The 17,005-nt window shown below is 39.9% G+C and overlaps 1 protein-coding gene across 2 annotated transcripts; it reads right to left on the minus strand.

Moving 5' to 3' along the window:
• Positions 1-756: 756 nt before the first annotated feature.
• On the minus strand, positions 757-16,776 carry LOC114479102 (serine/threonine-protein kinase tousled-like 1-B). 2 transcript variants are annotated; one of them, XM_028472577.1, is made up of 22 exons: positions 16,325-16,776; positions 14,557-14,678; positions 14,123-14,191; positions 13,193-13,231; positions 12,992-13,067; positions 12,872-12,915; positions 12,701-12,790; positions 12,532-12,612; positions 11,629-11,721; positions 11,431-11,541; positions 9,448-9,584; positions 9,058-9,249; positions 8,904-8,970; positions 8,675-8,772; positions 6,938-7,019; positions 6,730-6,821; positions 6,538-6,627; positions 5,387-5,556; positions 4,943-5,078; positions 4,732-4,843; positions 4,271-4,378; positions 757-1,387 (listed from the first exon to the last, which is right to left on the minus strand). In XM_028472577.1, the coding sequence occupies exons 1-22, from the start codon at positions 16,437-16,439 to the stop codon at positions 1,232-1,234; spliced, it is 2,280 nt and encodes a 759-aa protein (XP_028328378.1). In that variant the 5' UTR covers positions 16,440-16,776; the 3' UTR covers positions 757-1,231. The 2 variants fall into 2 exon arrangements, with proteins under 2 accessions (XP_028328378.1, XP_028328379.1); XM_028472578.1 differs by lacking the exon at positions 13,193-13,231 and having other exon boundaries at positions 16,325-16,775.
• Between the last annotated feature and the right edge of the window lie 229 nt (positions 16,777-17,005).

Below are 17,005 nucleotides of genomic sequence, written 5' to 3' on the forward strand. Positions count from 1 at the left end.
CAAGTCAAATAAATGAATGATGTCGGAGTAACACGGAAGAGAATGTGGAAATGTGTGTGTGCTGACAAAGCAGCTCTGAAAATGGACGGATAGATATATAGATAGGTAGATGGATATTTGTGTGTGTGCTGCCTGATGGAGCGCTGGGTTGCGAGTGTGTGTGAGTGCCTGTTGCTCAATCACACACACTGTCGTCGTGGCACCGCGACGACAGTGTGTGTGATTGCTGCTGAGCTGTCACTACATGGAGTTGCTCCGTTCCTCAGCCATGATATAAGTTTGAAAAACATGAATTTGTAAATGACCGTGTGCAGCCACGAGACTGGTCATAATCTAGCATTAGTTTGTATTGTGCTGCCGTAAAGCAGTACGTCTTGCCACCGCGCCGCAGGCTGGGAAAGAGTGCTGTTTTCTGGCCAGAGACGACCCCCCAATCACCCCATAAACACAAAAGGATTTATTAAGGTGAAAAAGTTACTTAGTTCTGCTTTAAAACTGCTCGTTTTCCCGCCTATAATCTGCAATTCTGCGGCCCACTTCCAGATGAAAACTGGTCTTAATTTGGCCCCTGAACTAAAATGAGTTTGACACCCCTGGTATAACATCTCCATCCTCACTTTGAATGACAAGTTAAAACAAATTTAGAGACTTGGACTGTTTCTTCTTCTAATGTAACAAAAAACTGTATCTTTTTCCAAATCTGTCCTCAGACACACATCATCCAGATTGAAATGAGCAAACTAACAACAGAAATTGTATATATATATATTTTTTTTTTTTTATCATTCATGAAGCGTTGTCAGAGTTTGTATCACTGTTAAGTTATTTCGCTGGACGCTCATCCCTGCTCTATTAGTACTGGCAACAAGACATTGAAAATCAATGACATGAATGAATCCTTGTCGACCTACATGACACTAGCGTACGGAATTGTGCAGAAGCGGCTGTGAAAAGTAAGCTCGGATAGTGCTGCTAAAAAGTCTGTAAACCCCATCCAGCAGATATTTCTCCTGCTCCATCATCTTCATTTTCACTTCCCTTTTATTCTTCCATCGCTTTAGTTTGACTTTCTCACACTGTTTCAAGTTCAAGCTCATATTCTTCATTGACTTTTTTTTTTTCTCTTTTCCACCCATATGTCAATAAGTTCCTTATTCCGGGAAGAAAAGATCAGGTAGTAAAAAGCAACATCCACATCCAGACGTGTCCATTCTGCCATGAGTTCCATGAGTCAGTAGGTGAGGGCGGAGGAGGAGGAGGAGGAGGGCTGCAGGGAGCCGGAGGAGTTTGAACGTCTCATGTGAGGGAGGAGGTAGGAGTCGGAGCAGAGCTGGTGAACATCGAACCTGTCCTCCTTACGGTAGGCCAGACAACGGCGGATGAACGCCTGCACAGGACAGACAAATGTTTGTAGATCATTGAAGCACGAGTTGCGTTTCCTTTACCTTTGGAAATGCGCAAAATCTAAATAGTGCAATAAAGACTAGTAATGGAAATGAGAAAAAAAAACACTCAAATATTGCTAAAAGGTTTCTACGCTTTCATGAGGAAATTTTTGCAGATGTTTCGATATTGAAATGTATCACAAAAAAGCGATGGAAAATTACGCTGAGAAAACAAGGCGTGCTATGTGTGTTGACAGAATTATTAGACGTAAAACAACAAAGGAATGCAGAGTGTTATAAGGAGGTTTGGAGCGTCCATCTTCCTGCAGCGAAGTCTCGCGGGAGGAGATTTCACAACAACCTTCAATGGAAACACGTTCAAAGCGCAATTTTCTGTAATGGAAACACAGCTAATGTTTGTGCAGGCTGTATTACTTGTTGTTGATATACTTCACTTTTACACATCTTATGTAAAGATTGGACATCTTAGAGGCTAAGAACTTAAAAAGGTAGAAAATGTAGGTTTCAACATTAAATACTTTATTTCTTCCCAATTTGTGCAGTACATGTGATAGAAAATTCACCTTGTGTTTTTAAAAATAATATTTATATCCATTGTATTATACTGATTTAAACATACCAATCACCATACAACAGAACATTTGAAGGTGGTAAATGAATTGAATACTAAAACTTTATTAGCAGTATTTAACTCTACTATTCTGGAAACTAAATCAGATTTTAGATGGAGCTCACTGGTGACTCGAGCTCCTGAGGGCCCCTCACATAGTCCATGTGGGCTACCTGGTGCCCGCGGGCACCGTGTTGGGAACCTCTGCTTTACAACATGATCAGGCTTTGCTTTTATTTTTGACATGCATCATTTTCTCAATTCTTCATCAATTTAGTTGTTGTGACGTTTGCCTCGACCAAACTCTTAAAATAAAGCATCCTAATTAAATTTTAAACAGCACATCTATTTGTCTCTGCAAAAGCATGTAATCCACCTCAAATTATGCGTGAACACCTGAGTTTTCCCACTTTACATGGTAGAAAGATTAGATTTACTCAGTGGACACGATTCATGACCTTGTCACATATATTATTATTGGTGGTAATAATCATCAATCATATCCACTGCACGATTAAGCGCTCCTGCTTTGATTACATCTTTCCAGTGCTTCCTTGTTTTATCATACATATATACAGTATGAGGCTCGTTATCAAATGTCTGTCAAAGCTGTTTGTTTTGCCTTTGTGGATTGGCGTCAGAGCAGTAACCCAACCCGACACAGAGATCCATCCTGCTTCCTACTGGGAAGGCATTCAAAAATGTCAACAGACGAGCACACACGGCACACGTTAATGCTGAGTTTGTTTGAGAGTTGGTTTTAGGGACTGACTCCTCACATTGGCTTTCATTAGCGGCTCTGTAGGTGAGGATCAAAAGGGAAAGGGCAAACATCCCAATTAAGCAGAAAAAAAAACAACGCTGGATCCATTGGATAAGAACACACGTGTGTGTATGTGTTCTATGGCCAGTTCAACCACCTCTGTGATTTGTCTGATCATCGTCACATTCTAATCTTTCACGATCTGAGATCGGCATTTCACACACACTTATCTACAACTTTTTATAAATAACGGTTTTACATTTACAGCACACAATGTGTTTTACAGTCCTTTGGTGGGCAGAACTGACAACTCTAACTCTCACGTGCACTAGCGGAGGCAACAGCTCTGGCAAAGGCAGCTAAATGTTCCAAACCATTCACATTTTCTTATAGTTCATTGCTTGTTCTAGGGCTGAGCAATAAATCAACATTCAAGATACAGTGGTGTGAAAAAGTGTTTTCCCCCTTCCTGATTTCTTACTTTTTTGCATGTTTTCCACACTTAAATGTTTCAGATCATCAAACAAGGTCTGTTCGTGACCTCAAGCTAAAGCCAACTTGGTTTCTACAGCAGGACAATGATCCAAAACACACCAGCAAGTCCACCTCTGAATGGCTGAAGAAAAACCAAATAAAGACTTTGGAGTGGCCTAGTCAAAGTCCTGAGCTCAGTCCTATTGAGATGCTGTGACATGACCTTAAAAAGGTGGTTCATGCTCGAAAACCTTCCAATGTGGCTGAATTACAACAATTCTGCAAAGATGAGTGGGCCAAAATTCCTCCACAGCGTTGTAAAAGACTCAAGTTATTGCAAACACTTGATTGCAATATTTGCTGCTAAGGGTCGCACTACCTAGGTTTAGGGGGCAAACGCTTTTTCACACCACTGTATATCGAGTTTTCTATTTAGTTTTCAATATAGGCGATATTACAATATCGCCTATATTGATATATATACATATATATTTTTTTTATAGCTTTGGTAAAAAAAAAAATCCTAAAGTGGCACATATTGTGCAGCTGTTTGTTGTTAAATGTACATGTGTGGCATTGGGCATCAGCAGATTTCACCCTGAATTGTATTTCTGGTAGGACTTTATTTTGAAAAAAAAATATCAAGATATGAGTTTTGGCCAATATCGTCCAGCCCTAGCTTGTTCAAGCAGTTCATTTTGTTAGCATGTGCATGAATCCACTCAAAGCTTAGAATACAATAGCTTTATTGATATATTGAGACTCAAAAAAAAAGCTGAATCATGCTTTCTCGTGTTGTGTTTGACCAAGACAATAGAGACAGGATTAGAGTCAATGATGTTCGAACAATAAAAACACAAAAATACTGCCAGAAAGAGTAAAAGTAAGACGCTTGATCAATGATCATCTGAGAAATTAAAGTTGAATGTTCCGTTTAGACCCAAGGGTCACAGGAGTGAGCGTGAGCACAGGAGGCATTGTTGTTGTGTAAAGAGGAAGTGACTGATGACTTGTTACCTTGGCTTCGGTGCTGGCCTGTGGTTTTGCGGGAAACTGGACCTCTGTGGCTTTAAGGATGGTGTTCTCCTGGAGAATGTCCTGCTGGGACTGATTGTGGCCAAACGGCTGTGAAAGAAAGAAAAACACAGGTTCGTAATCCATCCAGGTTTGTTTAGTCACATTTCGGTCATCCAAATTATTGATGACTGATAATAACGGGCCATTCAACTCATTATTGTTGCTATTGTAAAATGTAAAAATATTCATGTTCACGGTACATTATCAATGATTCAAAAAAGGAGGGGAAAAAAACAGTAAATAGAAGACATTTTTATATGTGTTCATCTTTTCTTAATTTTTGTCTTTGTTGTTTATTAATGTTTCATTGCCTTCCTAATATTGATAATTAGATGTGGTCAAATCTTACTTTGGGTTTACTCTCAGTGTTTCATTGACACTTGTAATTGACATTATCTTACCTTGCGTCCATAGAGGCACTGAAAGAAAATTACACCCACAGACCACACGTCCACCTTGCTGGAGATCTTTGGGGGCTCTTTGCCCACCACAAAACACTCCGGAGGAAGATACCTGAACACAAAATTCACAATCCAGGTTTTGGACTGTTAATGAATCACTTAAGGGGGAAAAAAAAATAAATAAAAAAAATAAAGTGTATCAGAGTCTCACCAGTAGGTCCCTGCTCCTTGTGATGTAAGGTCCATTCCATCCACACCGTAGTTATCATCATCCATGATCTTAGACAGGCCAAAGTCTGTGATTTTGATTTCTCCACATGCAGTACCATCAACTAACAAGATGTTGCCTGGGTGAGATAGTGAGATTAATTAAAGACTATTACTATTTAAATATAGCATTTAAAGTAGGGGTGTAACGATTCCTTTTTAGCAACGATTCGATTTGAATCACAATTCGTTGGCACTGCCGATTCGATTCAAGGACAATATTGGTTAATTTAAAATGATTTGATTTAAAAACAATTAATGACATCCGGAAAGCCACAGTACAGTTAAATTGTAGGAATATAAATCCATTCATCGATATAATGGATGAATCGTTACACCCTTTACTTAAAGCAATCATTTCAAAGTGTTCTTTTTTATCTACACCCACCTGGTTTGAGGTCGTAGTGGATGATGGGGGGTTTGATTTCATTGAGGTAACGCAGAGCGCTGACGATCTGCATGACAATGGAGCGAGCCTCTTTCTCTGACATCAGCTTGTTCTGCTTCAGGTAGAAGTCCAAGTCGTTTCCTTCACAAAACTCCAGCACTGTGCAGAATCTGAAAGAGCAAGCAAGTACACAAAGTCACATTCCATAAGATATGATAAGTTACACTCAGCAGCTGCAGTTGCTAATATGCATAAAAATTGTGCTTGTTAAAATACATTTTCTTCCAGTCTTCGTCCTTCAATGGTCTTATATCTGACAAATGTAGAGGGGCGGGGCTTCAATAATTCAAGGTCTGGAACCACTGACGTAAATAACGCTGATCACATCAATAATACACATCCATCCCTCAAAGACTTTCAAATTCCTTTACAAATCTTAGTTGAAGCAGAACCATGATCTAAATGTGATTTGCTTCTACCCCAGTACTTCTCAAAGCGTGTGGTGCGCCAAACAGGAGGACATTTTCAATTTCATGCCAATCTTCTTAAATGGCTTTCTTCATTGATAATAAAGATAATTAACACTGAACAAAACACCTACACAAAAGGAAAGTAATAATTAGACGCCTAAAAATGTAAGCATTGGATTATAAGACTGCATTCGATATGTGACCGGGAACTAAATGTAACGGGGAACTAAAGAGCAAAAATACAATTTTACGTTGGCATGAACTTCACATGCAGCAGAACAATAAACTTATGCTTAGACTTAAAAAAAATAATAATTTCCTTTTTGGTTTTTTAAAGCTTTTTGGTACAGATTGCAAACAAAGTTTCGTTATTTCCTGTATTTTTGACTACTGCACTTTTACATTTGTTTTTTCATGCAGGTGATTAGTTTAATTTAGTTTTTGATATATTAGGAAATATGATGTTACTTGTTCCCCGTTAGTTCAACACATTTGAAAATGTTTTATTAGTCAGGATTATTTGGGCGGCAATGGGCGCAGGTGGGGCTTAAAAGTTCACCTTCGTTCAAAGTGGGAAATACCCCAAAAAAGTTTGAGAACCACTGTTCGACTCTGACCCATCTCACATTAGCCCAGTGCTCCCTGCAGGGCTGCAGCTGGCTGAGGTCAAAGGTCACTCACGTGTCAGTGTCCAGGGAGAAGTAGTCGTACAGTTTGACTATTCTAGGATGGTCCAACTGTTTATGTATCCGGTACTCCCTGCATGCATGCCTAAAGGGGAAGAGGTGTCAATGCAGAGTGTGCAACTGTGGACACTTCTTAGCACCGTGTGTGTGTGTGTGTGTGTGTGTGTGTGTGTGTGTGGACACCTACTTGTGATAGTTCTCCTTCTTCTCTTCTCTCCAGTTCTTGTTGAGCTGGTGGATTTTAACCGCTGCATAGCGCTGCTCAAAGAGGTCAAAGGCCTACATGTTCCAAAACAGAACACACACACATTTTACATAGACAGTTGCACAAACAAACAAAAAAGAAGAAAAGGTGCCTTTGGTCACGCACACACACACGCACAGACACACAGTACCTTATAGACTTCGCTAAAGCCGCCTCTGCCCAACAAGTGCAGAAGAAGGTACCTCTCATTCAGAGTAGGATGGTCTTTAAACCTGTGAGGACAAACAATATCAGCATGACAAATCTGACTCATCATCATCATTATGAAAAATGTGGAAACTATATTATCTGCCTCACATGTGCAGAGCTGATTTTTAGTCTTCATGAAATATTACATTTCTGAAAGCAAGCTCGGGACTGGTATTGAGTCTGATACAGAAGTGTTGATAGTTAACAGTGTGACAGCAGCACGTTATATTGTAGTTCTGGTTTTTTTAGCAACAAATTCAGCAGTTTGGTCGATAATAAGTAGACTGAGTGGATTTCAATAATACATTACTTTAAAGGGATCCTCCACTGTTTTAACAAATGTGGCCTAAAACCTTTGAAACTTACTTATTAGAAGATCTATACCTATAGCAAAAGAGGGTTACATTGACATCTTTAACTCTTCCTGATTATTTAGAGTAACCAAAACCAGCATATATTGGCATTTTGACCAAAGAAAGCTGCTAAATGATCTAAAAAGCAGACTGAATGTTTCACTCCAATAGAAAACAATGGGATGTTTCCAAGATGGCAGAACACAGGCTATAAACCAGTAAAGTAGTCCCGATTTTAAAAGTCAATAAAATTTATATGGCGCGAAATAATGTGTTTTGTTAGGCATAGATCTTCTAATAAGTACATTTCAAAAGTTTTAGGCCACATTTGTAAAAAGAGTGGATGATCCCTTTAACATAACACTTCATAAAGCACAATCCTGTATACTGGGAGTTTGCTGTAATTGTACAGCAGTTTGAACTAGGGGTTGAACGACTTCATAATTTTAAAGGTCGACTTTATTTGCATACTAGTCGAGTCGACTAGTCGATGACGTCACCAAGAGCCAGAGCCAAGCCGAGTGGCAGCCGAGTGCCGGTGTTGTGCCAAAATCTGTGACCTGAATAAATCTGTGACTGCAGGTGTCGACAGTTCCAACCCCTGCAGCTTCTCGGCGGACATTTACTCCCCCTTAAACACGTTTATAATTCTTCTCCAGTCTGCATTTACTTCATCCACCGGAGCGTCATGTTTAAGGGGGAGTAAATAGCTCCTTAATAGCTAGGGGTTGGAACTGTCGTCTCCTCCGGTCACAGATTATTCCAGGTCACGGATTTTGGCACAACAGCGGTCTTCCCGCGCTGCTGATGTTTTCCAGATCTGCTTAATACACAAACATGTGACCACTACAGCTAACGTTAACATGTATATTAGCCATAGCATCTGCCTACCAGGTGCAGTTTGAGCACAAACCAGGAAGGAGTGATAAACGCTTGATGTTGTGCTGCCTTGCCGTGTAGGGGTAGTAGGACTCTTGTTTGCTGTGTTGCGCCATCATCGTGGGCAAAATTCTGGTATTGCGACTCGTCGACGTCATGTAGACAGTTGCAAGACATCACTTAAGTCAACTCGTCTGTTCAACCCCTCGTTTGAACGTGAAAAAAATATTAGTATAATAGTATTTTTCATCGACTGTTTACATGTCAACACTGTTGACATCAATATCCTGAAGCAAACATTTAATATCAGTTTGTTTTTGTTTTTATCAAAGCTAAATGATTAGATCTTCCCACATAAATATGTCTGAACAAACATCCAAATTTCATCCTTTTAAATCTCAAATATTGAATTTGCAGTTGTTTGACAGCTCGTCCTTTAAACTCACGCTGAGCTGTCTTCATTATTTATCCTCTTCAGCTCTCGGATGTGAAGGTTCCTGACCCGCTCCAACCGCTCCAGCTCAGCCTGGATCTCTGCTTCTTCCTGAGGGCGTCAAACATTAGGAAATGTAACTAATACTCACATGTTGGAAACATTTTTGCAGATTATTAACGATATAACAGAAGCATCTTTGGCTTTTTATCAGTTTTCGATAAAGATCATTAACCACTGACCTTTTTCAGATGTCCAAGCCGCAGCTTAAAGATTTCTTCCTGTTCGTGGTATTCAGCGAGGGTCAACCTGGTGATGTGACAACACGTCAACATGGCTGACCAGAACCATAATGATAGACATTTTTGGAAGATGTATTTTCGGCAGATCACTCACAGCTGGGGCAGCGAGGGCTTGAGGAAGGGGTCCGAGTCGTTCCCATTGACCACCTTAGCTTTGCGCTGTTTGGATTCAGAGGTGGAGGCCACAGACATGGAGGGCGATGCAGGGTTGGGGGGCTTCCTCTTGGCCAGCAGCTTCCTCTGCCGCTCTATGTCCTCCCGCTGCTGGTTGATGCCTTCCTGCTGTCTGTGGAGAATCAACACATTCATAGAAAAGAGAAAAGAATGGTCAGTTAACACAAAGGCAGAAAAGAAGCCTTTCACCTTTTTTTTTTAGCTTGAGGCTGTGAAATGATGCACGCACTGACCATTCAGTTAATGCACAATGCAGGGAAAATTAATAAAAGCAGTTTTTCTGACAGCAAATGTGTTGAAAATGTCTCACTTAATGAGGTTCTGGAATGCATATCCGTCAGTCCACTGCTCTGTGTACGAGGCTCCGTGTCGAACAGTGGTGAAGTGGCCCAGACGAAGGCGATCCTGCATGCTCTTCTCGCGACACGACTGCTTCTCCTGGGTACTCTAGTGACAAGAACCAAACACACAAAAACAGACAATGATAAATAAAGCAGATTAGAAAATATTCTAATTAAATGTTTAATCTGAAATTAAAATAAAACCATCTCCACATGCAGAGTGTTAGAGAATCAGGCATTAAAAACTACTTCTAAGCTCTAGTAGCGTAAATCTTCATTGGTATTTAATTAAGTGACCACATTATGGCGGGTCTGTTCAGTTTGTTCAGAGTGTTTTACTAAGTGCTGTAACTCAAGAAAAAAATGCACACAAAAAAAAATAGAAGATAAAAAAAAACCCAACATAAATGTATGACAAAAATACACAACATATCTCCCAAAACACACAAAAACAACAGAAACATAAAGAAAATGGTCATCAAAATACATGAAAATGACTCCAAAAACATAGAACATTAGACAAGAATACACAAAATAACTAAAAAAAAAAACATACACAATTACAGAAAAACACAAAAGGATCATACCTAAACCCACAACAATAAAATCTGAAAAATACATACAAATAATACCCTATGTTACAGCAGGTGCCTCCTGGCATCTCAGCCTGCCCATCCTCCCTCTAACCTCAGCAATCAGGTGGAAAGGGAGGAAGAGCTGTATAAAAGAGCTGAGAGGACCAGAAGGAAGGGAGCCACAACATTAGACTATTATTTTAGTTTGTGCTGGTGATTTATGGCAGTCCTGTTTTTGTGTTTCTGTAGATTTAGTGTTGTGTACTTTTTGTAGTTTGGAGGGTTAACGCTGGGTGCGACGGCCCATTATAGGGTTGGCCCAGTATCCTCCCTACTTTTGTTTAGTTTGGCCAGGATCTCCAGTCCCTTTTGTTTCATTCTGTTGCTACTTTTAATTACTTTTTGTTAATAAATACTTTGAAAACCTTTAATTCTGTTATGGCGTCATTTATGGTGCAGCCCATCAAGCCTTCTGAGATATTATCTTGAGGGGGCCATAACACCCTACAAAACCATAATGACAATACACAAAATGCCTCCAAAAAAGCATACTAAACAACAGAAAAATATTCAAAACAACAAAAAACATAAAATGAGAGACAAATGTACAAAAATGACTCAAAAAAACACACAATACTACTAATACAGAATAAACCCTTTTTTCTTGCCTCTATTAATGCTCAGATTGGTCATTATTCTTAATGTGGCCCTTGGATCAGACAACGGCCGTGTTCGAAATGGCACACTAACGTACTACTCATACAAAGCTTGACGTCAAATTGAGTATATAGTGCGTTCACATTAGATAGTATAAAAAGATTTGAGTATGCGAGAAATACCCAGATATATACGATATCAAGAAAATGTTTTAATGTATGCATGGTGGACACACTACTCATACTAAACTGCCCCATGATGCATTGCGAGCGGAACGTAAAATTGTCCTGGGACCAGCTTCAATATAAAAATCAAACATATCCTTTTCAAAACAAAAGTATCTCTTCTTTTCATCCGTTAGGTTTTGGAAATAGGGCTCTTGTTTTGAAATTAAAACAGAAGTTTTGTCAGTAGCACAATGGTGGGTCTCCGAAAATCTCTGAAATGGCTTTCTGCGAGTTTTATGCATCAAATTGACCACATGTTGATATTCTACTTGGTCACTTTCTTGCTTCAAATGTTTTCAGAACTTTTACAGCTGGTGAATAAACAGAAGTTTGTAGTGTACTGTATGGTACTGAGTATGCCATTTCAAACACAAACAATCACATTTTTTGTGGCCCCTCCATGATAAATCATCATCATTTGCAGGCGGCACATAAACTATGTTAAGGTAACACCAGTCTGGTCATGTGACACGGGATCAACCCAAAAACATACCTTCTCTATGAGCAGCTTCTTGCTCATAGTGATGCACTTGTTCAGTCTCTCCTTGTATTTCTCCAAAAGCTTCTGTTGTTCGTCGATTTGTCTTCGCAAATCACAGTTTGCCTTAAAAATAATAAAAAATCAACATGAACATCTTATTTTCGTAGGAATAACATAAAACCTGCACGAAACTAACCAACTTTAACTCACCCTGAGCAAATCATCTATTCGTCCTTCTTTCTTTTCCAGGTCCAGACTTTTGTTGGTTTCCAGAGCAGCGAGCTTCAGACCCGTCAGTTCAGTCTTAATAATCCACAAACACAAGCAGGAAATGAGCCGATGACTCGATGGTGTAAACCAGTGGTTCTCAAACTTTTTTGGCTCAAGTTCCCCATTTCTCTTACTTTTGAATGCAAGTACCACCTTTGTCCAACTTCAATATTTTGCTCAGAATACTTTGAAAAACAACTATAGAACAGAATGATGTGTAATTAATAAGTAAAAACACACATTTTAATGAATCTCATTTTTTGTCTCATGAATAAACTTAAAGTTTCTTTCCTGATGTGGGACCGAGACTGATCCTTGTATGTTCATGTTCATGTTCTAATTAAGATCATTTCTATCGTCTGTGTTTTGGTGTCTGTTCGTTTTATTTTCCAGTATATTTTTCTCTTATTTTCTGTGCTTTTGTTGTCGTTTTGTGTGTTGTAGGTATTATTTAAATTAATCTCTCTCAGTGTGTGTGTTTTTGGTGTCATTTGGTTGTTTCTTTTGTTGTTTTGTATGTGTCTCTGTTATTTTTGAGTGTTTGTGTGTTTTTCTCTCATTCAGTGTCTTTGTTGTCATTTTTTGTGTTGCTGGTAATAGTATTTTTTTTTTCTCTTAGTGTGCGTGTTTTTGGTGTCATTTTGTGAGTTGCTGGTAACATTTAGTATTACTATAATTTTTAAATAAAAATAAACATTATAAAACCCTATATTTCTAACGCTTTCATTTGGTAATTTTCACCTCTCTCTCTCTCTCAAGTACCCCCTGTGGTGCCATCGCGTACCCCCATTTGAGAAACACTGGTGTATACAACTCATGTGTCATGTCAGTGCGATCGCCTACCTGGATGGATTTGCTGGTGGAAGCCTTGAGGTTGGATTCCATAAAACACATTCTGGTGGGAGAAGAGCTGTTCTGTCGAATCTACAAATGAAAAAAAAAAAAAAAAAAAAAAAACGTCTTTTGCAGGGATCGTCAAAATGTTTGAGCGCTGTTTTAGTCTTAAACTCACAATTGAGCCTGGGGCGGAGTGTGAGCTCTGAGGAGAGCGGCGAGCTGACGGGAGGCCTCGAACTGGACTGGAGCCATTTCCACTCTGAAACTTTTTACATAGAAAAACAGTAACTTCAGTACTGTGCTTAGAACGGCAGCGATCAAAGATGTAACTGCCTGGAACACTCACGTCAAAGTAATCGCTGATCTTCGGCCCACGCGTAGACGTCTTCCCTGCAAACAAATCACACATTATTCTATCTAAAGATCATTTATTTTTTAACCTGAATCTATCAGCTGCTCTCAGTACCTTGACTGCTCTCCGAGTAAGTATCGGCTTTCCTTTTCCGTCCCCGGGATGATTCAGAGTGCTTCTTCTCTGGAGTCTGGGAATCGATATGAAATGGGAGAAAGAGAAGATAGAAGAAGATAGATTCGCTGAACCCAAACAAAAGCAGACTTCAGTAGTAGTGTGTTCAGCAGAGAAAAGGAAGCAGGCAGAAATACATACGGAGTAAGCAGGGGAGCTCCCTCTTTTCAAATCAGAGCTCTAGGAGAGTGAAGAAGAAGAAGTGGGACAGATGCACAGAAAGGAGGCTAATACAGGCGTGTGTGTAAACGTTAGGGCTGTGCGATATGGACCAAAACTTATAACTCAATGTATTTTCTCAAAATGATGATATACAACATAAATCTCGATATTGTTAATTTAAACAAAATCCAACCTGAAAAACCATTCTGGGTTCAATTTCCTGATGAAAAATGCCATACAGGCACATTTGTTAACAGCTGCAAAACATGTGCCACTTCTGGCTTTTTCTCTTATTAGGGACAGCACGTGTGAGTGAGTTCTGTAGTGTGGCTTGTTTAGGGGATGGTCTGGACCAGGATGCACTCAGCAATCAATCTAACAGTGCTTTTCTGAGAAGTAGCAAAAGTAGCGACTCTTCAAAATGATGAAATATATTAAAAAAAATATCAATGAAATCTCTATGAATCTTGATATATTGCCAAGGCCTATTAGATATATTTTTTTATTTGGTCTTAGTTCTAGTCTTCCTGACTTTGTTGGTATTTATCAAGTCAATTAGTCAAATGTAATATGCATATTAGCAAAAATCCACATCAATACAATTTTTCACAAAAGCTCAATCAATAGTTAAAAAGTTAACTTTGGTTATTTTACAATCCTGAAACATACAATACATATTTCACATTAATAACATTTTAAAGTATAGCATAGAGTATAGAAAATTATTGAAAGCAGCGACACTGAAAACTAATATTTTAATACAAAATAAGATGTAAAATAAAAATATATCATTATAGGAAATATTGTAATTTTCTATATAGCCAAAATACTCGATATATATTTAATCTTGATATATTGCCCAGCACTAGTAAACATGCTGAAAGTGTCAGTGAAACACAAAATGTTTACCTCAGATTCTTTGTCGCTGGATGAGCCCAGGCTTCCATAACTGTGGTTTGACGATTCATTTGCAAGTCCCTGCACACATCAAGAAATCCACCACTAATAATAGATTCATCAAACTCAAGAGCAGAGGCGTGTGGCTCTGTTCAAGTGTTGACGTTGTACGTGTCAACTAGCCAAACCTTTCGTCTGCCACATCTGACAGGAATCCAGATTTTCAGTTTCAAGGTGTGTCACTTGGCCTATTTCCACCACACAAACACATCCAGGAGTCCTGAATGTCTTCCTAAAAAACTTTTCCTGCACTATTTACTTACGTTGTCTACATTAAAACACATTTCACAAATAGCTGCAATTATAATCTGATTATCAATCCATCTGACTGTATGGGTGAGTGTGACGCCATTCAAAATAAAGGTCTTCAGATGGTGGCGTTATACCTTGGCACCGCCGCTGGCGCTTCCAGTGCTGCCTCCCGTGTTGCCGCTGACCGCTCCAGTGAACCTGGCCTCCAGCAGCTCCTGTCTCCTGGGGTCCAGACTGTGAAGCTCCTCCATGGGGCCTATTGACAGGACGTCGGCATGGTAAGGTAAGACGCCAAGTGTATCGTGTTACATTTGACGGACGATAGAGGAAAAAAAAACACTCAAATTCAAATTGGTAGTAGTGGTGGATCAAAGGGCATTTATTAGCTATTAATTAACCCAAACACACGTGCATATTATCATACTCGTAGGGACCAAATGTTACACACGCGCACTGTAGGAGCAGGGCCCCTTAATAGAGATCTCCAGGGATCTTCTCCCTACTGTAAGTGTGTATGCTATTTAACTACTGGTACTAGAGCTAGCCATTTTAACAACCTATGAGTGATGGAACAGATAGAATAATTAAAATAAAAACATATTTTGAGGAGGGATTTTTTTGGTTCTGTACTAGGATTATCATGTAGCTCTGACGAAGGCCTGATAATGGGCTACACATTATAATCAGATACATGCAGGACAGCGGCCCTCTAGAACCAGCCTAGCCCACCTCTGCTCTATATTTAGCACTGCTGTTACAATGCCACTGCATTTGTCAACACAGTAAATAAATATGGTAGGCTGCACGTTTGTAGATAGATTACAAATTAAAATTCAAGAATGAGAGCTGCTGATGTGTTGGGAACATAAATGCACACAGCCTATTATTATATTATTATTAATATTTATGACAAATATTTATTAATAATTATTATTGATCACAATATATATCACTGACCACCATCATAAGACAATATTACCTCCACTGCTTGTATATAGGTTCATATCCATCTTTTATATTTATATTTGTTATTATTATTGTTATTACACCATTTCTAGTTTGTTTTTCTTTGTTTGTTTTTGTCACAATCCTGGTATTGTTTTCAACTCTACTTGGCAATAGAACTATTCTGATTTCAGTTATTTTTGCATCTAGTGTGAACTTTGTAGATTTAATGTTGTAGTGATGTTCCCTGTGATAGAGATGCCACCATTCAATGAAAATTAGAGTAGAGGTTGCAATGCAAAGCCAGGCATTATTGTCCTATGTCAGTGCCTGAACTTTAAAATGTGTCCCAAAGCAGCAGCAGCAGCAAAGGGTGAGAGAGGCCCTGTGTTACTACTGTTTAGAAGGAAAACATCATCATAAGTTCACTAGTGTAAATACAGGCGTCCAAATAGTTGAGGCATTAGACAGAAACTGCTAACAAGTAATAATTATAATAATAATAATAATAATACTAATAATAATAATAATAATGTCGTTTCATATGGAGAAGCACCCAGATTGATCCAGAATCCACGGCCTTCAGCAGCCACCAACATGCATTGTAATGCACTATAAGAGACACGCACTAGTATATTAAAATACATCCAACTAGATACGTTTAAACTGTGTTTGAAAGTGATTTAGAAATGTTGCTATTGTTGCAAGCTAGGCTTGTTAATGCTATAACAGTGTGGCTGACGGATGCAGCAGTCTTTGTGCAGTGAGCAGCTCTCTGTGCTCCAGGACTGGCCATCAGCTGCACTGACAGCTGACGTTTGGCTTCCAGTTCACGGTATCCGTGAACTTGACATGCATTTTTTTTTTTTTTCCCACTCCGAGCCCCGCAACAACAAGACAATACCCGCACAGGACGCACTTCCAAGCGGACAATAGGTCAGGAACGGACGGTGTTACCTTCTCTGCTCTTTGCGGTCGGAGGTACGTGTTGTTGATAAACCGTCGGGGACGAGGAGAGCCGCGACCAAGATGGCGTCGCCTCCAAACTTCCACTGTTACTTTGGACACTCATGGAGCCGCTCTAGCAGTGTAGGAAACCCCGCACTGCCGCGCATCACTTCTTCCACTCTTTAGTGACGTTACACCGTCAGCTGGCTCGACGCCGTCCGTCCGGGCAGCAGCTGCTGCTACAACAACAACACGCCCCGGCGGCCACTGTGAGCCGTGCGGGTCCAGCGGAGGAGCAGGATCCGGTGTAACCTTTGCATGGTGACCGCACCGCACGCCCGTCAGCATCCAGCCCGAGCCCGCCGCGAGCCCGGCTTGCACTCACGAGGGTATCGCGAGGCTGGCGCTCACCTACTAGGAGGAGCGCGAGGAAGAGGAGGGAGGTGGCGTGACACTGACACTGATCTGCGATCATCTCCACCCCCTGCAAACCAGAGCACGGTTCACCGACACACAGCGAGCAGCACTGACCTCAGACCAGCCCAGAGTCCTCCTGCTGTAAACAAGCAACAGACCCAAAAAATGGCCGAAAGTAATGTGAATGCTCGACGAGACGGAAAGAAAACACACTTAGTGTCTTTGACATCAAGCACACATGTGGAAAAAAGTAAATAAATATAAAAAAAAAAA

Source organism: Gouania willdenowi, chromosome 17, assembly GCF_900634775.1.
Source record: "Gouania willdenowi chromosome 17, fGouWil2.1, whole genome shotgun sequence".
Taxonomy (NCBI): domain Eukaryota; kingdom Metazoa; phylum Chordata; class Actinopteri; order Blenniiformes; family Gobiesocidae; genus Gouania; species Gouania willdenowi.

Excerpts from the sequence above, each read along its gene's own strand:
- LOC114479102 (XM_028472577.1), bottom strand. The coding sequence starts at position 16,439 with ATGAGTGTCCAAAGTAACAGTGGAAGTTTGGAGGCGACGCCATCTTGG. Across the intron at positions 9,250-9,447 it reads GCATTCCAGAACCTCATTAA|ACAGCAGGAAGGCATCAACC; the intron begins GTGAGACATTTT and ends GATTCTCCACAG. Across the intron at positions 7,020-8,674 it reads AATAATGAAGACAGCTCAGC|GTTTAAAGACCATCCTACTC; the intron begins GTGAGTTTAAAG and ends TTGTCCTCACAG.